At 39.0% G+C, this 25568-nt stretch overlaps 1 protein-coding gene across 5 annotated transcripts in view; it reads right to left on the bottom strand.

The window, feature by feature from the left end:
- Nucleotides 1–25568, bottom strand: part of DCLK1 (doublecortin like kinase 1) — a 343799-nt gene that overhangs the window by 301139 nt on the left and 17092 nt on the right. For all 5 annotated transcript variants that reach the window (XM_027064683.2, XM_027064681.2, XM_027064682.2 and 2 more), the window contains exon 3: nucleotides 18403–18749. In XM_027064683.2, the coding sequence (XP_026920484.1) occupies nucleotides 18403–18749 (347 nt within the window). The remainder of the gene's footprint in view (nucleotides 1–18402; nucleotides 18750–25568) is intronic.

Genomic DNA, 25568 nt, shown 5'->3' on the forward strand with positions numbered 1-25568 from the left:
TAGGCATGAACTGAATAAAAGAGACCTTGAAAATTAGACAAGTCAAGGAAAAAAGTGGCTGCAGATAGGACAGTATTGCTAAACATGCCTCATAATTAGACCTTACTGACTATAAGGGATAGAAACTATTAACACAATGAGTCATGAAGGGTTCTTGAAATTCTTAACTTCTATATCAAACCTTAAATATGTAATTGGTTTACATTACTGTTACTTGAAAACAGTGGAGGCAGGAGTGCCCACATAGCTGACTTTTAAAGTTGGCAGTGTACCTTATTTGGAAAAGATTGGCAAATTGGAATAATAAAGTAGGTATATTTTTCATTTAGAAGTCAGGAGTGCCTGGGTGGCTCAGCTAATTAAGCCTCTGACTCTTGGTTTGGGCTCAGGCCATGATCTCATGGTTCGTGGGTTCCAGCCTGATGTCAGTCTCCACACTGATAGCATGGAGCCTGTGTGGGTTCTCTCTCTCTTTCCCTCCCTCTCTGCTCTTCCCTTGTGCTCTCCTTCTCTCTCTCTCTTTCTCTCTCCAAATAAATAAATAAACTTTAAGAAAAACAAAAGACTGACAAAGTCACCACATGTATAAAACCAATACCTCATTCACTAACACTGGGTCTTGGGATCTGTGGAAGAATATCTTGCTATAATGAATCTCGCAGCTGAGGGTTCCCATATTGGCTACCAGCCACCTAGTTAACTTTCCATATATTGTAGTATGACTTCCATTTTTTAAATAAAAACAGTACTATATGATTAAGGTATCACATGTCAAATGTAAATGCCTTTAATGAATAAACATTTACCAAACATCTGATAAAATCAAAGTACCGTGTTAGAGACACTGAGGTCCAAGATATGCCCAAGGTGTTATTAAGTCCCCAACATTCAATCACCTCTCTATAAAGAATTACCATGTACCAACCCATTTTCCCCCAGGAATCTCTTTCTAGAACTATTCAACCTCTTGAACACCCTAAAAAATTTTTAAATAATTTTGATATTTTTGAATGATTGTTATTTTAAATAAAATGTTTTCAGGTAAATAACAAATGACACTAGAATTTGGATAATATTTATGAAATATGAAGGCAAAGTTTGTTTTTCCCAACCAACCTGTGGTACATGTTTCAAAGTAACTTTAATGTGGAAGGCAAATACATAATTGATCACGAAAAATGACTCTATCTTGTTTCATATAAGAGTTAGCTCCATATTAAAATGGGAACAAATTAAAATATATGTTACAAAAAAACAAAAATCTGCCTTTATGACCTAATTTACATTTCATACCAAAAAATATCATCCTATGTAATAATGGTCAAAGCCAACAGTTTTAATCTCAGCAAATAAAAATTAAACTGGATAAAACTATCATTACATTTCCTTTTGAATGTTACTTTCTAAAGTACTCAAAACACCTCAGTGTACTATATAAAAAGTGGCATTATCGTCGCTTTATATTCTGCTCCTTACTAACTTTCTATACTTAACCAATAGTTCATTATGAATATAAATTTAACAATATATGGCTTGGAACAAAGCCAGTTCAAAGCTATATAATGGTCGAAAACTCATAGTAGTTCGCTGAATCATAAGCCAACTCAGAAACAGGTCATGAGGACTCTTCCCTGATCTCCGCTAACTGCTATGCAAGGCTACCCGACACGCACTCGGCAGCTCTAAAATTGATTCCTTTTAAAAAAATTTTTTAATCTTTATTTATTTTTGAAACAGAGAGAGACAGAGCATGAGCGGAGGAGGGGTAGAGAGAGAGAAAGGGAGACACAGAATCCCAAGCAGGCTCCAGGCTCTGAGCTGTCAGCACAGAGCCCGATGCAGGGCTCGAACTCACGAGCCGTGAGACCATGACCTGAGCCGAAGTCTGACGCTTAACCAACTAAGCCACCTAGGCGCCCCGAAAATTGATTCATTTTTAAGGGTAAAGTTTTTAAGCAGCAAATATGTTTGCATTTTTTTTAAGACATTAAAACAAACGTCTTTACTGGAACACATTCACGAGCTCCCTAAGGGCTTCCAGAAGCATCAGCTAGGAAGCACTTAACCATTTTGAAAGTGTGTTGTCCAGGACAAAATGAAGAGCCCTGGAGAACATCTGTTGTAAAAAACAAAAAGGGGGGTACTTAAGGCCAGAAATATGATTTCCTAGAAGTGAAAGAATTCTATGAGGAGAAAAATGAGACGATCTCAAACAAACTAAGGGCTCAAAAGAGAGGGAAAAATTAAAGTGTGAAAGAAAAAGGAAAAGAAAAAGCAGAGACGGTATGAAGGAGCCTATGTTGTGTCTTTTTGTACAGAAGCACAAAATTTTTTGTTTTGATGAAGAAGCAAATGAAAGGGACCCCTGGGTGACTCAGCAGGTTAAGCAACCAACTCCTGATTTCAGCCCAGGTCATGATCTCACGGTTCGAGAGATTGAGCCCTGCGTCAGGTTCCTTATGATGACAGTGGAACCTGCTTGGGATTCTCTCTCTCTCTGCCCCTCTCCCACTCATGCTGCATGCTCCCTCTCTCTCTCTCTCTCTCTCTCTCTCAACAAATAAAAACTTAAAAAAAAAAAAAAAGAAGTGAAAGAAAGCAAACCAATACCCAACTGAACTGAATAATCCCTCTGTGAATAGGAAATGTTTTGTCAAGAACCAGAAATTTCTTTGGGTAACCAAAGGCATGCAAGACTACAAGTGGTGCAATTTACCCTCTCATCTCTCTTTCTGGGCTCAATCTCCTAGTTGCATTCAGGAAATCATTACTAAATGCAAGGAAATTAAAAGTGACCTAAAACAAGATTTGATGTATGTCACTGGATGAGTAAATATCAAAAACATAAACTCCCCAAAAAGGATGCATAAATAAAAGACTGAACACTGATAAGCAGGTAATAGAAAAATTAAGTGCCACCTCCCCTGTGAAGTGCGGCTCTCTTGGGGCTAGTGTTCCCAGGTCACAGTACTCATAACAGTCTCAAAGGGGAATGTGATCCCCAAATTTAAGAGTTACTGTTGCAGATGAAACAAGAAAAACTCAGTTAAAGATACACGGGTTTGATTTGCTTTAAATCACTGGAATTAGTCCTTTTTTTTCATTTTGTTATTGTTGTTCTTTGTTGTTTAGCTTCAGTTAAAGGGAATTATAATAAAGACCATCCAGCTTAGTATGTAAGAGAACTGGCCAATAAAGGGGGGGCCTTAAAAACTGTAAACCAGTGGTAAAGGGTTTTACTTTTTTAAAAATGTTTATTTATTTTTGAGAGAGAGCACACACGGGCGCGTGTGCACGCACACACACACGCACACGCACACGTGAGTGGGGGAGGGGCAAAGAGAAAGAGTAACAGAGGATCCTAAGCAGGCTCTGAGCTGATAGCAGCAAGCCAAATGTGGGGCTTCAACCCACCAACTGTGAGATCATGAACTGAGCTGAAGTCAGATGCTCAACGAACTGAGCCACCCAGGTGCGCCTGTAAAGGGTTTTCTATATAAGATTCTCTCCAATGTAGCTGTCTACCACTATATATCCTTTGGTTCTGTGGATGGGCAGATCACTAAGAAGAAGGTAAGAAGGTGAAAAAATCCTAGACAGCAACCTGAACGTCTCATCAACCTCAAAATCGTGCCTAGAGATGAGCCCAGGACCTTTGGATCTTGGCCAGGCACCAAATTCTCTCCCCCACCCTGCGAGGAGCCTCACAGGGAGACTAAGACTTGTTTTGGGTTTAGAGATGCCCTTGAACAGCAATACATGATATAAATATATGTATGTAAATATTATAGTGAGTATATAAATCTCTCTTGACTCCAAAAGCCAGTAGCAGCTGAACACTGAATTACAAAGGCATTCAACGATGGTTCAATGAATAGAATCTCCCCAGGTGCAGCTTTACTGTAGGGCAGGATATTGGAATTCACAATGAAGTCTCCTTCCTTAAAAGAGAACCAAGTAATAAAAAAGTCCTCAAAGATCTTGAATAGTAAAGTGATAAAAGGACAAGAGGGAAAACCACCATGAAGAGGGGAAGAGAGAGATCACAAAATAATTGGATCTCACCCAAGAAACAGAGCACATGGAAAGCGTATTTTAACTATGAAGAGCAAAAAGATATGCAGCTTGAAATATGTTAATATAATTGCAATCTAATCAGCCTATAAATGGTATTTTGGACTGTAGCAAAGTGTTGCCAAATGAGCATGCAGAAGGCAAGAGTGCAAAGCAGACCCTGGAGGCGCACCCATGGGGCACTGGAGGGCATCAAGTAATACTCCATCCTGCCATGAACATTCAATGTTTTTCCTCTTAGTTGCCTAAGTTTGGAATTAATTCAGAAATGCCATATGTGCAAAGAGTGCAAAGATAATAAGTGGTTCACTGTGCTAAAATGGGCTGCATAATCTTCTCTGCTGTAAATTACTTATAAAACCTCAGTGAAACCCAGGACTATTCACACTGAGCTGCAGAGGATGAAAATCACAGTAAAAGGTTAAAGAATGATGTACTTGGTAAATCCGTAATTATACACATGACTTCAGGGGTAAAAGTGAGTCTTTTATGAAATGCATATTGAAAGATGAGGTCAATATTTAAAAGCTGAGGCAATCTGGGGTACCTGAGTGGCTCAGTCGGTTAACATCCGGCTCTCGGTCTTGGCTCTGGTCACTATCTCGGTTTCTGGGATCGAGCCCCACGTAGGGTTCTGTGCTGACAGTGTGGAGCCTGCTCGGGATTCTCCCTCTCCCTCTCCCTCTCTCACAAAATAAATAAAAACAGGACATTTATGGGGAAAAAAGCTGAGGCAATTTAAAAGCAGATCAGTGATTGCTGGGCTGGAGGTGGGAGTGAGCAATGACGGCAAGTGGGCATATGAGGAACCTCTTGTGGTAAAAGTGTCCTAACACTGGATGTGGTAATGGCTGCACTACTATGTTTATTAAAAGTCATTGAGGGGCGCCTGGGTGGCTCAGTCGGTTGAGCGTCCGACTTCAGCTCAGGTCACGATCTTGCAGTCCATGAGTTCGAGCCCCGCGTCAGGCTCTGGGCTGATGGCTCAGAGCCTGGAGCCTGCTTCCGATTCTGTGTCTCCCTCTCTCTCTCTGCCCCTCCCCCGTTCATGCTCTGTCTCTCTCTGTCTCAAAAATAAATAAACGTTAAAAAAAAAATTTTTTTTAAAGTCACTGAAAAGTACACTTACAATGAGTAAATGTTATAGTATATAAGTTATACCTTAATGAAGCTATAAATATTTTTTCAAGTTGGTGTATGTAAAAATTCAGCAATAATCCCATTCTATAAAAGAGTTGTACTTTTTGGTGATGAGTTACATTAAGAATGTTCTTTTTCCATTGTTGGGAATAGAAATCTCTATGACAGCTTAAAAAAACAGTCTTAAATGTTTTTAAAAGTTACTGGAAATGGATTAATTTCATAACTAACAATGAAAATAGGAAGACAAACTGAGAAGAAACTGAAGCAAGACATTTCAAGAGCTTTCTCAACATTTACTACTCTTTTAGCAACCCACTCAAGCTTTAATATTGACAGATCACTAGGATTTGATAATTTCAGAAGGGAAGTATTTTTAAACTCCAATGGGTAAAGTAGATTACACAGAATGAATCATGAGCATTCTTACAAAAAAAAAAAGGATGCATGTGAATTTTTATATACTCAAAACATTTTTTTAACACCCTATAAAGCCAGATACAGCATCGTGGTTAAGAGTGCAGGTCAGCCTAGATCACACATTAACCACATGGGTAGGCTACCTACCTCCCCACCACGCCCCCCCAATGCCATTCCTGCACCTATAAAATGGAGATCACAATGGTATCAATTACACACTTCTGTTGAAATGGGAAAAGGGAAATACTTCGTGAGGGCCTGGAATAAAGTAAACATTCAAGAAATGCTAGCTGCTGCTCTATTCTTGTTGACGTTGTTATCCTGGGTTGGGTTTCATATACAGACAATTTTATTCTCTCAATTTTATTTTCTACAAAACCTCACACCCAGGGACATCTCCAGTCCTGTACCTTACTGGAAAGCCAATTACTCAGCAATGCTCATGCCCACTGTTTCCAGTTGTTTTAACAGAAAATATCTTCCAAGCTTCGATTCATTACACAACGTGATATTGCTCATCTGCTGGCAATTCTGGTGCTACATCCCAGAATTAGTCTGACACACTTTCTTCAGCTGGTGTTAAGCCAGACTATAAGGCAAACAGGACAAATGAAAAGCCAGATGAACAGAATCCATTTACAGTGGGGTCATTTACAGTCAGATCCTTCCATATGAGAGAAGCATCAGAGATAGTAATATATACTAATTTAAATACACAGGGTAGGGGTGCCTGGATGGCTCAGTCAGTTAAGTGTCCAACTCTTGATATTGGCTCGGGTCATGATCTCACAGTTTGTAGGATCGAGCCCCATGTCAGGCTCTGCACAGACAGTATGGAGCCTGCCTGAAATTCTCTCTCTCTCTCTCTCTCTTTCTCTGTCCCTCTCTCTCTCTCAAAAGAAATAAACTTGTTAAAAAAGGAATTTTTGTTGAGGAATAAAATAATGATATTACTAAAAAGACAAAATGGTCAACATGTCCATGCTACTCCTTTCATAGCACACCAACCCCAGAAAAGTCTTAAGAAATATGTAATTTTATTTTTCCAGAGCCACGGCATCAACCAATTACAAAAATGAACTTTCTATTGGTTCTCTGTAGAGACACTCCATTTATTTCTAGAGATTTTTCCCTCCAATATTTGGAGCCATAACCCCAGAGATAGAGTTGAACTTCCCATTCAAAGAAGTCACTGTTGATGGGGTCACTGGGCATTGTGTGGCTATTTGAAATAGCCATATCTGCCTAAGTAGTATACAATCATAGCCAGCCAACAGCTGAATTGAGTAGAGTACATCTGTTCAGTCTCTTAACCTCCTAGGCTACATTATAAGAAAAACAGTCCAATTCTGATTGCTAGGTGATTATTGCACACCAGTTTACCCCATCCATTGTTCCCAGCAGCGAGTCTGTGATACATAAGACTCTTGGCCATTAAATCCTGAGGCATGCTAGCCAGAAATTACCTCCAAAAGTTACCCTCCATTCCCTGCACATATTAAGAATTTCTCCGTGTTCCTGTGGACATTTTCCATGTTGAGAATTTTCCCATGCATAGGAATTCTGCCTGACAACAGTTGGAGACCTAAAATCAACTCTCAGGAAGAGTTTTAATGACTTCCAATCATTCCCATGGAAGTCATTCAGAAAAACCATAAGGAAAATATTAAATCTGTGCAGCCTATTGAGGAGAACATACAGATAACTTCTAACAGCATGCGTATGGACCCTGTGGCAGCCACGTGCATCAATCTCTCATCAGGATCAGCATTTCCACAGTAATTGCTCAGCCCTTTCTGAACCTCTTAACTTTCAATCATTCTCCATATAGGAAGTTACCCATCCTTCACACACAGGCAGCCCATTGGGGCTAAATTGCAGTGGGCACACATTTCGTACTAAGAGACTGGCTGCTTTCTAGAACATTGTGGATGGTGAGCATATCTTGCTATTTGATGTTAACATCGATGCTCAGGATATGCAAATACAACTGCTAAATAAGCTAAAATTAGTGTTTAATTCCATCTACCAACTAACAGCCTGGATTTATCATCCTTAGGTCTTTATATTAATGTTCCATTTGTACTGCTTAGTTGCCTGAGCAGTGCTTCCTCATCTTTAATGTGAATATGGATCATATGGGGATCTGGTTAAAATGCAGATTCTGATACAGTAGGTCTAGGGTGGGGCCTAAGAGTCTGCATTTCTACAAGCTCTCTGGTGGCATTACTGCCACTGTCCTCAGACCACTGTTGGTAGCAATGCTTTTAAGAATATGGGTGAAGCATTTACCTGAGCATACAGCAGGGCTTTTTACAACTTGTTTCTGTTGTATAACTAGTTATCCGTTCCCATACTATTACTTTGAAAGTGTACACCACTTCCCGTACTATTATTCTGAAAATACATTAAATGCCTACCTTTTTTAAAAGATAATGCTTACCTTGAGTTATTTTCCTCCTAAGAGATTTTCTAAAAATAAAATGCTGATTTTATCCTACTACCTGCCAAGGTGAGTTTAGTTTATGGTCTTCCAAGTAGAGAAAAAGAAAGAGCAGAGCAATCTCTCCTAGTGGCACTCCCAGCCCTAAAGTCCTGTGATTGTACATATCAGAATTTGAGCCACAAATCAAAATCAAGAATCATATGTAGAGTTTAGGAAGCAAAACAAATGAGCAAAGGAGAAAATTCAGGAAGGAAGGAAGGAAGGAAGGAAGGAAGGAAGGAAGGAAGGAAGGAAGGAAGGAAGGAAGGAAGGAAGGAAGGAAGGAAGGAAGGAAGGAAGGAAGGAAGGAAGGAAGGAAGGAAGGAAGGAAGGAAGGAAGGAAGGAAGGAAGGAAGGAAGGAAGGAAGGAAGGAAGGAAGGAAGGAAGGAAGGAAGGAAGGAAGGAAGGAAGGAAGGAAGGAAGGAAGGAAGGAAGGAAGGAAGGAAGGAAGGAAGGAAGGAAGGAAGGAAGGAAGGAAGGAAGGAAGGAAGGGGAGAGGCAAACCAAGAAGCAGACTCTTCAGTATAGAGAACTGATGGTTAATCAGAGCGGGGATATAGCGAATGGGTAAAAATAGGTGATGGGGATTAAGGAGTGTACTTGGTGCGATGAGCACCAGGTACCGCATAGTGTTGAATCACTCTATTGTACACCTGAAACTAATATTACACTCTATGTTAACTAACTGGAATTTAAATTAAAACTAAAAAAAAGTCATTTAATAAATATTAAGCATCTACTAAGGATAGCCAAGAATATAGAAGTCAATAAAGCATTGTCTTCTTTCCCTAGGATGTTTCTGTCTTACACAAGTGCACAAATGGTTACAACACAAAGCAGAAATGATCTGGCACAGAAAGAAAATGACCTGGGTTTTTTCCTCCGGGAAAGAATCATAAAAGATCATTGGTGATTGTGCTCCCATTGACCTAAGAAACCTAAGTTATCTGGTATTTATGGAAGAATACTAGACTTCTTTCATCAGAGAGGCTTTGGAAAATGTCTACAGTTTTTTTTCCAAGAGGGTTCTAGACAGTGAGGATGAATTCTGAGATACTCTTAACCTCCAATAACTGGTTGCATTAAACAACATCTCAAGAGTCACTGCTCCATGTTGGCTTTTCAGTCTGACTTTAGAACATTGCTACTCTCAGCCATGAGTCACAACACGAATAGAGGCTGTGCAGATGAGCCACTAAAGAGGAAAGCCTACTAGACAACTTGTGCAATTAAGCAACAAAGTTAGAGAGGAAATGGCTTAATAATTTCAAGACATTTCCTACATGAATGTACAGGGTGTCATTTGAAATGACAAGCAAGAGACCAAATCATAAGCAGAGTAGGATCTGAATTTTTTTTAAAGAAAAGGAAATAAAGACAATATATTAATGAGTACCATCTTCTCAATGAGATTGTGAGCCATTTTATCTTAATATTTATTTTCTCATTTACTACAAAATTCTTTACAATGATCTATATTAATCCTGTAATGGAAAAAGCCAATTAAGAGATAAATCTCCCATCTGTCCCTTTGTTTCTATGGCATGTTGTTTACAAGATAGTTCAGATTTAAAATTGGCTATTTTAAGTTCCATTTAATTTCTGAAACTGCTTTCTTTCACATAATTTAGTCTCAAGGATTTAAACTAATCAGAAAAATCTGCTGTAACATACTGTCCTCGACCACCACAAACACCCTTGAACACTGTATGTTTGTATCTCTGCAATAATTGGGCCAGGTGCTATTCATGTGAATCTCTTTTGGCCTGTCACCAATTATTAAATCCATAGGACATATTGATTAGCTCTTTATTCACCGGATGGCTAAGGCAATCTCAGGAAAATGTAGAGCAATTCTCCTGACTCAGACAGTGAAAATTTTCTAACAGAATATCTATTGTTTTCCCACAGGATAAAAGTTCTTTCAATAGAGGAAATGCTCTAAAATTGGCAGATGATTTTTTTTTAATTATCCTAGCGTCTTTAATGAAGCAGGAGCCTGAGCTAGAAAACAGCACCATGATGAGCACCTTACAATCTGCAGTTTCCACTGCCGAGAGCACCACCATCGCTGATAGCAACACACAGCCACAGCCTGGGGTGACCACTGGGTTCCTAAATGGCCATGACCCGTACTTCACAGAACACTGGAAGCAATGTCTAATGTCAAATGTGTAGCACATGACAAACTGGTCAGTTGCCCAGTCAGTTAGCTATTCAGTTATTTATTGAACAAGCATTTATCCGGTCAGGCCCTCCCTTGAGTTTCAGAAGCCAAGAAGATACCTTCCCTAGCCTCATCCTGTAAATTCTAAAGGGGAAGAGAAGGCATAACAATTGTCAACAGGCCAGCACAATCAAGAATTGTAGGGCCATCTACAATGGACAGGAACAGAGCCCTCTCCCACGGAGAGGAACTGTCCGTTCTACATGAGTTAAGTCAAGAAATGTGTTATAGATGAGGCTACCTTTGAAATGAATCTTGACAAACGAGAAGGTTCTTGCTTTGCAGAGATGTGAGATGTGAGATAAGAGATTCAGTGAGATAAGTATACATATAGCAACTACCCCAGAGCACCAGGCACACAGGTGTTCAAGCACTGATGGTAATAATAATGGTAATAATACTATATTGATATAATGGGTCACTGATAAGATACCCTTAAGGAATAACTGGTACAACTGAAGAGAAGCAGGTGAAGAAAATAATATCTGGGTTACATCCACAACTGACAATAAATGGAACGATAAAAATAGAGTCATTAGTAGTTTTAGTTACAGTACAGGCAATGGAAACAACGCAGAATGACTAACCCTATATTGACAAAATTATACAACTATAAATGTCCTGTACTTTTAAGAAAGCCTGGAATAAGACGGCAGAAAGGAGAAGGACTAATATTTATAGAGGACCTACCATAAGTCAAGCCAGGGCCTTTGCATACATATTTTCTTAATTAATTATCCGACCATATTGTGAGGTAGGCACTATTATTGCCATTTTAAAGCAGAAACTAAGAGGCCATGGGTGGCTCAGGCATTTAAGCATCCAACTCTTGATCTCGGCTCAGGTCATGATCTCACGGTTCATGAGTTCGAGTCCCACATCGGGTTCTACTCTGACAGCATAGAGCCTGCTTGGGATTGTGTCTCTCCTTTCTCTCTGCCTCTCTTCCACTTGTGTTCTCTCTCTCTTTCTTTCTCAAAATAACTAAATAATCTTTAAAAAAATTTTAAGGAGGAAACTGAGATTCAGAGAATTCAATTGACTTGCAAAAGGCCAAACAGCCAATGAGTGAAAAAGTCAGAATCTGATCTTATAAGTATCTTATCTTAAATTCCATGCTGTTCTCAATATACTATGAAGCATTTTCATGTGAGAAGTCACAATTAAAAAGATAATTTTTAAAAATTCCTTCAACACATTTAAAATATGATTTATTTTTCAAAAACAATTCACCCTCAGCTTTTCAGGTATAATAAATACTGATACTTGAATACCTACCACAGTGTTGAGTTTTGTCATGTGGATTATTTCATTTAATCCTCGAGACACCTAATAAAGCAGGTATTATTATTATTCCCATTGCACAGACAAGAACTGGAATTAAATTAAAGCTTAAAAAAAAAAGAAATGTCATTTAATAAATATTAAGCATCTAATAAGGATAGCCAAGAATATAGAAGTCAATAAAGCATTGTCTTCTTTCCCTAGGATGTTTCTGTCTTACACAAGTGCACAAATGGTTAAAATACAAAGCAGAGACTTAACTCTCCCCAGTGGAAGAATAGATTCCAAGGGTTGAGGACAGACAATGATGTGTTTGAAACTAGTCTATAAAAACAAGTGTTCTTCCTCCATATTATGTTACTTCACATACCTGTGCTTAAATTACAGCATACCTAAGCAGATTTCCTCATTACAAGTAAATTCAATGTACTGAATTTTCTTAGCTTCAGTGATCAATAAAGTGAGGAACTAAGTTAATTTTCCAGACCTGCACAAGAAACTAGATCCAATGAGATTTCTCGGACTGAAATCTGAGTGCAGGCCCCACTGACTCTAAAGTCCAAGTTCTTTGTATCACTCCAACATGCTCCTTAAGGGCACAGGAGACTCACAGGCCAAATCAGGGCTTTATGCTTTTGCAAAGCAGAAGTCACCTCTAGGAGATGATCCCAAGTCCATAGTCTTGTGAAAGTGCCCAAAGCACGTTCAGCATACCAGAGAGGAGGGCCAAGGAACACATCTTCAGTTCTAGAGTAGGACACAGGGGAACTTAGAATTCATTTATAGCAAATTCGTATTCAATTTACAGAAAACTGACTTTTGCTAAGACTAATGTTAAGCCTGAAAAATATACATCACAGGAACCCATAATTAATTACATTATCAGATATGCTCAGCCAGAACAAAAGGACTTAACTCTTCTCTATTTGGGGGAATTAATATCTATGTAAGGACAGATGTAGCTTATAAATCCTAAATAGCAACAAAAGTATATAACCTAAAATAGCACATACTATCCTGGACACCTTAATTCTGTAACTGAAGTACCATAATTACTCTTAAGCTCCTTTTTCTTTGAAAATGGCTAAGACTTTCCATCAATTCAGAGCTCTAACAAATCATGAAGATGGTTTAACATGTGCTCTGAGCTTTTGCAAAAAATTTTAATTTGACATTTTAAAGTGTAAGCTAAATTACTTGTATCAACTGTGTTTTTATATCAATTGCAAACAAAACTAAAAGGTGTTCCATTCACTTTCACAACACAGATAACATACCAAATCATATAGTAAAAAAATCTGTCTCCCAAGAATGAAGGCTTTTAAATATGCTTGAAGAAGTTAATTAAAGCAGTCACAGAAGTTTTATTTTAAAAAGGGGCGGGGGGGGAGTCACTATTACCAACAGCTACAGAAAATATCATTTTCTAGTCCAATCAAATCCTATCACATCCTAAATCCCTTCCTTTTCATCTGAAAACCTACGATCTTCACATTTTCTATGCTCATTAATTGCTCTAGCCAATGTCAGATGTGGTAGCTATGTGTACCACTTTTTTAATTGGTAAGGGCAAGCAATGTCCTAAGGTCTCTAAACTCAAGTTTGGACCATTTCATTCTTACTTCAGATTAGAATAAGGTATGAAAAACCAAAAGGAAAAACATCAAAGACCATCTTGTGGTATCTGACTGACAGATTCCAGTTGATCATATTACCATTTCCTGAATTCCAGTAAGCTCATTATACTAATTAACTAAAATAAATGGCTGCAATTATTATGACTCATTTACAAACATCTTTTGAGCTTTGTGTTTATAATAAACAAGGGGATTCAATGATCAAAAGATACAGAGAAGGGTTCCTGGGTAGCTCAATAGGTTGAGCGTCCGAGTCTAGATTTTGGCTCGGGTCACCATCCCAGGGTTGTGGGATCAAGCCCTGAGTCGGGCTCCACTCTGAGCATGGAGCTTGCTTAAGATTTGCTCTCTTTCCCTCTGCCCCTCTCCCCTGCCCACATTCTCTCTCTCTAAAATGAAAAATAAAATAATAAAGGAAGCTCTTTCGGGGAAAAAAAAAGATAGGAGACAACGTAGAAACTGATTAACTATTGACAGCTACTGGAATTTCCTGTACACAGCACTATAGTCAGAATGTTTGTGTCCCCCTCAAATTCATACATTGAGATCTAACGCCTAAGGGGATGGTGTTAGGAGGTGGGGCTTTTGGAAGGTGATTAGCACATGTGGGCAAACTTCTCAAGCATGGGATTAGTGCCCTTATAAAAGAGTCCCAAGAGCTCCTTAGCCCATTCTGCCACTGCAGAGGACTGTCCTTTTGCAGAGGACACTGCAAAAGGCATCTGCCACGTGAGGACACTGCAAAAGGCATGGTTTATGAACCAGGAAGTGGACTCTCACCAGACCAAGTCCACTGGCATCTGGACATTGGACTCCAGCCTCTAGAACTGTGAGAAATCAATTTATGTTGTATATAAGCCACCCAATCTGTATAGCATTTTTGTTACAGCCACCCAAACAGACTGAGACGGCAGTTATGAGGTCGGTTCTCACAGTTCATCATTCTAAATCTGTTTATGAGTACCTTGCTTTAGCTCAGTGATTCCTAGTATTTTGTATAAGGAAGACAATAAGCTGTTTGCTCACTCTAGCATGTTAGCAGTGGTGGATTTTACAAAGTGCATGACCTACGTGAAATGTCTGTAAGATAAAAATATAACATCCTTGACTGAGTTTCTCCTCTGCTACTAAAGTATGCTGCTATTTTGTATGGATCTTCAATATTGAGGAGATACTATGGGGATGTGCATGCATATGTTTTCTACTTAAAGAGCAATCGAGGGGCGCCTGGGTGGCGCAGTCGGTTAAGCGTCCGACTTCAGCCAGGTCTCGATCTCGCGGTCCATGGGTTCGAGCCCCGCGTCGGGCTCTGGGCTGATGGCTCAGAGCCTGGAGCCTGTTTCCGATTCTGTGTCTCCCTCTCTCTCTGGCCCTCCCCCGTTCATGCTCTGTCTCTCTCTGTCCCAAAAATAAATAAAAAACGTTGAAAAAAAAATTAAAAAAAAAAAAAGAGCAATCGAGTTTATCATTGCTATATTTCAGTGGGGAAGGGGAGGTCATTGGGAAATGCTTTATCTGTGATTTTTATAGTATAAATTGTCTGCTTAGACACTAGCTGTTCTAAGATTTGCTGTTGTTTACATTTCCAAGAAAGGATTCAGTAATCACAGATTTGGAAGATTTAACAGCTCAAGACAGCCAGATTAGCTGTTCCAAAAAAAGGAGTCAGGAGATACACAAGTGTATCTTTTGTAGCAAATCTTGTACCTTTTGGGTTTACTTTATTACTTAAAAAGTAGTCACACTCCAAATGACCTCTGGGAAGAGATGCTTGGCGGGGTGAGTGACTAACCCACTGAAAAATCCCAATATACAGAGCCTGGACTGGGGCAAAAGGAAAAGATCCTCACACCCTGCAAAAGCTCCCTTTAGATATGGAGAGAAGGAATATGATTACAACCTTCAGCTAGAAAATGCCCTCTTTCCTTCTTTGGGGGCCCTTAATCAAGGCCCAGTACATAATGCATCACTGAAATTAAGGCAAGGCAACCATTTCCCTGACCTCCTAACCTTGCTGGCAAAAGGGTCTGGTCACACCGTGAGCAGAGGTCCCCTGAAAGGTGTGAGAAGGAGAAGCAGAGTTCTGGCAGAGCTCTGAAAGGTGTGTGTAGCAACCTTTACTGAAGCTTCAATGCTCCTGAATAAAGAACGGAGCTGAAATGATTGGATAGGGTTTGCTCACAAACCGACTGCTGTGAACCTCAACAGTCATCTGGGGAAACTGCAGCTTCTTGCAAAATGTTTTCTACGTGGTACCACATTTCTAATATGTTGATTTCCTTATCTCAGCTTAAAACCTCAAAAAAAAAAAAAAAGCACTGTATAATGAACTCTCGGTTCAGGCTTAAAGCACACCCAAAGGCAAGAGAGCAAGGAGGCCAAGTGATGGGAGGAACAGGTGAGAACAGCATGTGGTCTATGCCCTCCAGTGCCCATCCTGGGTAACATATGTAACAACAGGCAAGGGCTCTCACTGTTCATTTTCCCCTGTTCTGTTGTCAAACAACCCAGAGTCACCAGTTTCCATCCCGTGGATATATCCGCAAGCTGACTGAGGCAATGAGAAAAGCCATCCCTGCTTACAATTCGCTTGTTCTATACTATGTCACTTCAAGCATTCAAGCTATTGAATTTTTAAACAATTATCTTTCCTCAATACAAAAAAAATACCTTTAAAAGCTTTTTAGTCATTGGGTTTTGCATATCATTTTTGGAAATGATACGAGGGCTGTTACACTATTAAAACAAACAAACAAACAAAAGAGGTGAGACCGTGAGCTGAAGGATGAGGTCCTGGTGACAGGACAGGACCTCAATGCCACAGTGGGCAGGGTACAATGGTGGTTGGCTTGGGGTTCCGCTCTACCATGACAGAGCATCGTGCCACAGGAAGGCTTGGAGAAAACTGGTTCATTCTCAGAGGCTTATCAAGCCTTGGTCTCTGCCAAGACTGTCAAAGCATTCTACTCTAACAAACCTCTCATGGGGGGAGATTTCCCTTTGGAGCAGAAACGATTCTAAAGACTCCTGGGGTCCATGAGGAAGCATCTTTGTTCCTACTGGGAACCCAAGCAAAAAGTCTTTATATTCTTTCCACTCTATCTTCCAATTCGTCTGCAGCTTTTCACCACTCTTGCTATGAAGAGAACATGCCACAACAGAGGAAATGCTACAACAGCAAACTGAATGACACACACACACACACACACACACACACACACACACACACACACACAGACAAACAGCCGAATGCAACCATCAGCAGAATGACTGCAAGAAAAAAATACATAGAAAACTTTCAGATGATATTTCCTGGACAAATTACTCACTTGAAAATTCTTTCTCATGGGCGCCTAGGTGGCTCAGTCCATTAAGCATCCTACTCTCGATTTTGGCTCAGGTCATGATCTCACGGTTCGTGAGGTTGAGCCCTGAGTCGGGCTCTGCACTGACAGTGCGGAGCCTGCTTGGGTTTCTCTCTCTACTTCTCTCTCTGCCCCTTCCCCACTTAGGCTCTTGCATGCATGTGTTCTCTCTCTCTCTCTCTCTTTCTCAAAATAAATAAATAAAGAGTAAAAAAAAAAAAAAAGAAACAGGTAAGCTCTCATCTTGGGAAAATCCAATAGACAAAAATGCAGAACTACAAAATGGCTGAGTAACTCATTACAAAGGGAACCACTGAAAGGTTTCAAAGTTTAAATGTGAACCTTGCTATCTTATGTTGCTATAATTCACAAACCAGCAATGGACTTTTTGATCAGTGACATTCAGGCAACACCCTCTTAGATCTAGAAGATTGAGAATTTCATCTCTCAGAATTCCTATCTACATTACACTTAGGGGAGACAAGTTTTATGAGACAAGCAGAATACTGGTGAATATAAATGAACAACTGGCAGATATTCCTTCTTTCCTAATGAATTTTATAATTTAGAGCATTTGAATGCCTCCCTAGGGGAGGAATTCTTTCATGACTAACACTCTTTCTAGTAATTGCATCTATTTTTAATTCATAAAATTTGAATGTGTGTTAGCCTTCAAGAACTTGTATGAATCTTCTATTTAATAAAGATTGACCTTTTATTTTTTTAAAGATTAACCTTTTCATTTATGAATGTAGTTTGATTTTAATATGTACTCTACATATAAATCACTCAAATTATACCTCAAAATAATTTTTAAAAATCACCTTGACAGGTCCATATTAAAAACTAAATTTCAGGGAAAGATAGTGTGCTAAAAATTATAATCTTAAACAAAAGACATTTATAAACTCTGAATGACCAGCAAATCGCATTATACATATACATATACATACATATATATATATATATGTATGTACATGTATATGTGTGTGTGTGTGTGTGTATATATATATATATATATGTATATATATATTCAGCTCACTATCAGGATTCTGGCAAACCTTTATAAAAGTCCACACAAGACTTCTCTTTAAGTTCACGTAAGCAACTCACATTTATACGTCCCCTCATCCAAGTCAACTGGTGTCCATTCCATAGCTAAAGAAACACCCCTCCTCTTCATTGTTGATTCTGAAATTATGTTTTCAATACAAGATGTATAATATTCCAGAAATATGCCTCTTAAAGCCATTCAGATGGAAGTATGTCATTCCTTTCATATGTACTTAAAAATCTATAAAATTTAAATAAATCTCACTAGCAAACATTAATGAGACATAAAGTATTCTTAGTATTATTTCGGCCAAAGAAAGGAAATAAGATTTTTTGCTAATGGTCAGAGTTTACATCTCAGTCATGCTTAAGGCTATAAGACATTACTACATGAAAAAAATTGAAAATAGACGGCTGAACAGCACCATTATGTTAAGCAATTAATAACTGGAAAAAAACCCCAGAAATCTGTTGAGTAACCATTTAAGCTTCAGAAAAAGATATTTTACTTTATGCTTATGGTTAATCCTGTCTACCTCTATCCTCGGTCTGGTTTGAGGCCAACAGCTATGTATTTGCTGACTAAAGGACCCAACTCCCTTCCACTTCAGTAAAATGCATGTTTCAGATCCCCTCCCCCCACCAAGGCACATGGATCCCCCAATTCCCTGGTTCTTCCCTGTGAAATCAAGGTCATACCACAACAGTGCTCTTACCTGTTTTCCATCCAGGGTATACAGGCGTTTCACCACTCCCGAGTCCAGCTTGATGGCATCAGTTATGTCAGTGAGAACCTGCTCAAAGGAATGTGCGGTTTTCTTGTTCAGCAGAATCCTGACGGCCTTCCGTGGCTTCACCCCACTTCTGATGATGGTGACCAGCTTGGGCCGAATGAAATCCTTATTCTCCCGCACCTCCGAAGGGCTCCCTTTGGCAGTGGCCAGTGAGGACACTGCCCGGGAAGCCGAGGTGGTCTTGACATTCACCGACCAGTTGGGGTTCACGTTCTTGGTGTATTCCAGTTTCTTGAAGGGCTCTATTGAGCCACACACATAGCTTTCTCCTAAGGAAGAGAGAAATATATTTACATTTACACCAGGGTAAACTCATTTCCTTTTTCCTAGTCTTTGATTTTTCCTTTTCTACTAGAACTGAGAAATACTTGTGACTTTTTGAAGAATGGAAGCATGATTAACATTTAATGAAAAGAAACATTTTCTACTTCTAATCTGGCTCTGTTCAACAGCAGATTGATATCCTAGGAGGGAAAAAAATCATCATTCTTCCCTTACTTCATTTTCCGACTGCTGAAAGAAATACTGACACTGAATAACCCTCAGAAATAAATAAAACTGAATTCAAAACAAAGTATTCTCTGGGATTTGGGGTATTTATCCTTGCAGAAAACTTCAAAACCAGAGGTACCTACACTTAGTAATAATGTAAGTAACATAATTTGAAAATGGAAAGTGGATCAGAAAACAGCTTATTAAAATAGCTACATGATTCATTGTATGGTGACAGTTGCTAGGTACGCTTGTGGTGAGCCTAACATAAGGTATGGAGAAGTTCAATCACTATGTTGTACACCTGAAAGTAATGTAACATTGTGTGTCAACTATACTCAAATTTAAAAATCTAAAAAAAAAAGGCTATATAATTTATAAGTTTGATTGGAGTGTGTGCTAAGCATTTTGTAAAGTCAAGTAAAATTCTGAAAGCAAGCGAAGTAACTGTCACCAGCTAGCCCCCAAGACTTGACCTTTACTGCTCACCTTCTTGTACCCATCAACCTCTGTCCCATATTTTTCCTTAAGCTCTTCTTTCCAAGGTAGCTCTTAACTCAGACAAAAGACCAGACGGGCATAGCAACCCTCAAGCAATAATGACTGCCTGTTCAAAAGTTCTAGTGGTCCAAACCACCCAGACCAGTTTGAGCTTAACCCCTAACTCAGGCTGTTGTGCAGGATGACCATGGAGTGACTAACAGTTACCTTTACCTCATTACAATGCTAAAAATCATAGCCAGAGGTGGAGACATAACAAGCAAACAAAACATATGAAGAAAGAAGCATGGTCTGTCAACTGCGCCTGTTCCCCCCCACCTCCAAGTCCCTGTGTTTCCCCACCCCTACATGCTTAAACTTGGCTCCTTTCCCACCTGCGTTCCTTTAAAACTTTCCCTGGTTGTTAGGGGAGCCAGTCTGACGCCTTTGTTGTGACTGTGTCTCCCTTCAACTGCAGCTGTTGCCCCAATAAAGCCTTGCTTGTGCTTTTAAATTTTGGGTCCAGCCTCGTTTCTACCAGTGGTAGGTCCAGGGACCCGAGTCCAGAGTCCAGTAACATAACCACACTTCCTTTCCTCCCATCTACACACGGCCAAACACAGTGATCTACATACTCTAGGAAGGCCAATTCATATTTGTTTATAGGTAAAAGATTTTGAGAATGGTTAACTTATAAACTGTAGCTTCAGAAACTGACTCTAAAATAAATGTAATTATATAAGATGAATGAGGTCCAAGGATCTAATGAATAATATGGTGACTATAGGTTATAACACTATACTATAATTGAAATTTGCTAAGAGACTAGAATTTAAATGTTGTCACAAAAAAAAAAAGATAAATATACAAGGCAATGAACATGTTAGTTAACTAAATGGGGAGAATCTTTCACAATATATACATATATCAAATCATCATGAGGTATGCTTTAAATATCTTACAATTTTGTCAATTATACCTCAATAAAGCAGGGTAAAAAAAAAAGAATTAATTACATTACATTTTTATTAAAAATGACTCCTTAACAGAGAATGGTTTAATGAAAATAATCAGACTATTAAGTAGATGTGGCTCACACAAAAAAGAAGTAACATATGTAACAAGTGATGATAAATCATTAAATGACTGATCCCATATATATACGTACATATATGTATATATGTATATATTTCATATACATATATATTTCATAAAGTTAGGTCAAAGTATTTTGAAGTTAAAGATTTTATAATGGCTTTTTTGTGTGTTAGTAAATCTTTGTAACAGAGAATAGTTAAAACGCTAAAAAGCCTTCATAAATGCAGGTAAAGTGATCTGGGACTAATCCTGCAACGGCCCATCTACTTTTATCTAAATCCTTGTCCTATTTTTAACTTACGAGTGCAAGCATCCAAGGCCACAGAATAAAGTATTCACATAAAAATAATGGAACCAGGGTTTCAAAAATAGAAAATCACAGTTATACATGTTACCAAACATTTACTCTGTAAGTGCTCTTAGAAAACACTCTAATGTGTGTTTATATATCTCACTAGACGTACACCGAGTACAAATTTAGCAACCCCCTTTTCTATTCACCTTCACCGGTCCCAACTATGCTTTTCTCAAGATTTATGTAGATACCAAAAACCTATGCATGGGGGGTCGCAACAACAGTGGTGCTTTGTGGACAGACAGCACGAATGCTCCAATGGGAAACTGCAAGTCTGAGCTCTCAAGACCTGGCCTCTCCATGCACATGACCTGGGACAAGTCCCCTAGTCTTCTCAGTGGTAGTTTATCCATCCATCAGATGAAAGCTATTCCGGGGGCCACTGATCTCACCAGGCTTTGGTGAAGATCAAACGAGATAACAGAGGTCAAAGTGATCTCAAATACAAAACCACACAGGTGGACACCTGCTCTGGGGCTGCAATACCCTGACTGTGCAGTAAGCCCGAAATGAAAATTAAAAAACCAAAATTATTAGAAATCAGTGAGCAGGTCTTATAAGGTGCTAATTGTTTCTAACTAGTTACCAGGAGACGTCACTTTGACTCCATTTCAATGCGACGATGCCCCAAATGTTCCTCAACAAGGCACACACAGCCCAAAATACAGCAGGCAAAACCAGACTGTCAGAATTCTGTGCTAATCAGAGATACGCAATTGTCTGATCATGTGTAAGTTTATACACTAAGCTAATAATTAAAATCAAAACAAAATGAGTAGTTGACACTCCAACAACAACAAACTTTTTAACCTTAAAAAATATATAATAAGAATAGGGAGGAATTTTAAAGTATTCACATTAACAATGTGGAGTGGGTTTGTTGAAAAAGAAAATAAACACTTTTTTTTTTACATCTCCTTAAAGAACATTGAAAAAATTTTAAAGCATGACAACTTTGAGAAGGTAATGCTGATTTGGTTCAAGTAACAATGATGGGAAGAAACTTGTGTTAAATCTGTGCTGTCACTTGGACTCCTCTGTCTGGTTTACCACATTCAAAGATGGCAAAACAATCTTGGGGAAGGGTGTGAGACTCCAACAAAGAACAATCTTTGCTACAAGGAAAGTAACTGCTGAAAGGAGAGACAGAGCTGGCCACCAAACCCAAGATCACACAATACTCAAACTGTCATTTAGAATCTACTACACTATCCAGAGGGTGCCTGGGTGGCTGGCTGAGTTGGTTGAGTGTCCAACTCTTGGTTTCAGCTCAGGTCATGATCTGAGGGTCATGGGATCATGCCCCACACTGGGCTCCACATTGAGTGTTGAGCCTGGCTTGAGATTCTCTCTCTCCCTCTGCCCCTCTCCCCCACTCATGCTCTCGTTCTTAAATTAAAAAAAATAAAAAAAGAAAGAATCTACTACACTATTCAGGAATTCAGGAAGACAAAACGAGGTTTCCTTATGCTAAAATGCTTCTATAAAATTGTGCAAATATACTATTCGACCCCTCATTAAAAAAAATTTTTTTAACGTTTTATTTTTGAGAGAGAGAGAGAGAGAGAGAGAGAGCACAGGGGAGGGGCATACAGAGAAACAGAAGTAGACTCTGTGCTGATGGCAGAGAGCCCGATGTGGGGCTGAGACTCACAAATGCTAAGATTGTGACCTGAGCAGACGTCGAATGCTTAACCGACTGAGAAATCCAGATGCCTCTATTTGACCCCACATTTTGACCCCACATTTTGACTACGTTTCTTTTAATCATAACTCTGAATTTCTTCCCACCACTAGAGATACTGCCTCTGTTTTAATTTAAAGTTGATTCATTTTCTGATTTTGTTAGAAAATAACTTTTCAGTTAATGTGCTAGTATCATTGACAACCATAAATCAGCAAATGTAATTATTCTGAATGGAAAGAATACATGGTCTTGATTTGGTTAAATAGCTCTGGGTATCCAGTGTTTAATCTCTCCCTAAATGGGGCCAAGACTGAAGATATATGTATTATTCTTGATTAGAGAATCATCAATAGGTTTCATTCAAGTCCTAACAGAGTTATGAGTGGCAAAGGCCATTAAAAAATAAAAACATACAGTAAACCTCATAATTACTATAATAAACTTCCTATACACACAAAGCCATCTCAAAGTTTTATGGTGTAATTTATACTGCAAAAATAAAATAAAAGTTAATTTAGCAAAACCAAAGTATATTTGAGCAAAATGGCCTACTATTGTGATTTATAATAAAAAATATATACTTGGTCTTCAAACCATTTCTGGCACAGAGCTCCTAAAACCCTTGGAATTTCCTAAGTGATTAGAGAAATAAAGGCATCTTGATATGCATAAGGAGCCCCTTTCTACCACACCTGAATTTAGGTTAATGAGGAGACTTTGGGAAAGCAACTAACGATGGGTGACTGAAGCCTGGGGAACCAACAGTATGATTAGAGGGTAGGAATTTTCAGTCTCACCTCCCTGACCTTGGGGAGGGGAGGAGGGATAGTAGTTAAATCCAGTGATTGATTGATTGATTGATTGATTGACTGATTTTTTTTAAGTTATTTATTTTGAGAGAGAAAGCGTGAGTGGGGGAGAGTGGCAGAGTGGACAGAGAGGGAGAAAGAGGGAGAGAGAGAATCTCAAGCAGGCCCCATACTGCCAGTGCAGAGCCAGACATGGAGCTCGATCCCACAAACTGTGATATCATGACCTGAGCCAAAATCAAGAGTCCAATGCTTAACCGACTGAGCCACCCAGGCACCCTAAGTCCAGGGACTTAATCAATTGTGCCTATATAATGAAACCTCCATAAAAACCCAAAAGGACAAGGTTCAGAGACCTTCCAGTTGGTGAACACATGAAGATTCAGTAGGAGTGGTGATGTCAGAGGCAGCATTTAAGCTCCAAGCCCTTTCCCTAATCCTTGCCCTATGTATCTCTTCCATCTGGCTTTTCCTAAATTATAAGCTTTTATAATAAACTGGTAATCCAGTAAGTAAAATGTTCCCCTGAGGTCTGTGAGCCTCTCTAGCAAATTCATTGAATCAAAGTGGGGGTGCTAGGAACCTCTTCTCTGTTAGCCAATCCATCAGAAGCACAGGTGAGAACCTGGATTTGATTGGTGGCTGAAAGGGGAGGGGGGTGGTAGAGACAGTCTCCTGGGACTAAGCCCTTAACCTTGGAGTCTGATGCTATGTCTGGGTAGATAGTGTCAGAATTGGGTTGAATTGTAGGACACCCAGCTGCCGTCACAGACAATTGCTTGGGTGTTTGGGGGAAACCCCCACACACACACCGGAATCCGTGACCAGAATTTTATAACCCCAAATTTGCTTTGACAGTTTGGGATTATCACCTATAGGGAAGCTTAACAAGGATGGCAAGATGACAAAGATCACACACGGTTTAAAGGAAATGGTGCAACACCCTATTTAGAGGTAGAGCTGGGATTCCCGAACATGATGATTTGCTGGGTGGTTATCATACTGCTAGTTTTGTCCCAGTTTATTCAACCCAAAAATCTTTGTGTTAAGACCAATTCTCAACTTAAAATGTAATGTTCTGGATGTCCAACACACCCTAACAGACAGCTAGAGCTGCAGAAGCAGCATCTGTCTGAATTGCTGTGGCATTTACAAAAGCCAAAACATACTTGCTTTTCAGCAAAGATAAAGAAAAAAAGAGAAAGTAAGGAAATAAAGCATGAGATTATCTTTGGAACTGACCAATGCCTACTGAAATATCAGAATATGGTAATTTCTTCCCTGAAATATTTAAGTACTTGGGGGATCTTGGAGAAATGGAATAATTTAGATTATTTTCAAGATACTAAAAGGTCTATGTTTTATTTGGTTTTCAAAAAAAATCACATATGCATTTGTAAATTTATTATATTGCTATTATACAAAGTATGGAAATAAATGTTCTCTGACAAAGTTTATTATTTAAAAATCTGCAAAGTCAATTCTACTTGGCCATTGGCTCCCATTATGAAAGTAAAGGATTTCCACTTAAAAGAAATAAACTAAGTCACTACCGAAAACTGACAGTGATGTGGTACCCAGATTCCTAGTTGACCAGGCCTGTGATGAGTGAGCTAGGAAGGTGTCCCTCCACAAGATCCCACATTAGGAGATTCTAGAAGTTTGCTCTATTTCCCCCTACTGCTGGAGCTTTTTCAGTGGCTCAGAGTTGTGATTTGTAAATTTCATATGTGACATCACTTAACCTCAGTCTGAAAATGACCCAATCTCTGGTTGCTACCTCCTCTAGGACTTCTTTAAGTTCCAAAGGTGGTATATTTAAAAGTACCTTAAGTGAGAGATACCTATAAAAATTTAATTTTTCCAGAAAATAAAGTTTCTCATTAAAAACTCTAGCGATTAAAATTTCTCTCGTGAATTATAGTAAAAACTGCAGAAGACTCAAATATATATTGAGACCTCGGAAAAGAAACTGAGTAAAATTACGTGAAAGATATTATTTACATAATAAAATATAAAGCCTTCTGGATATTGTATTTTATGAGCCTATCTCAAATATACACAGCAACATTTCATCACCTTCCTAAAAGGCACTGGTTCAGGTAGACAATTTTGATAGCGCTATTAAAGGCAAGAGAAAAGATCCCCCAAAGGTACTTTGGGTCAT

The sequence above is a fragment of the Acinonyx jubatus genome, chromosome A1, assembly GCF_027475565.1.
Source record: "Acinonyx jubatus isolate Ajub_Pintada_27869175 chromosome A1, VMU_Ajub_asm_v1.0, whole genome shotgun sequence".
Lineage (NCBI taxonomy): Eukaryota > Metazoa > Chordata > Mammalia > Carnivora > Felidae > Acinonyx > Acinonyx jubatus.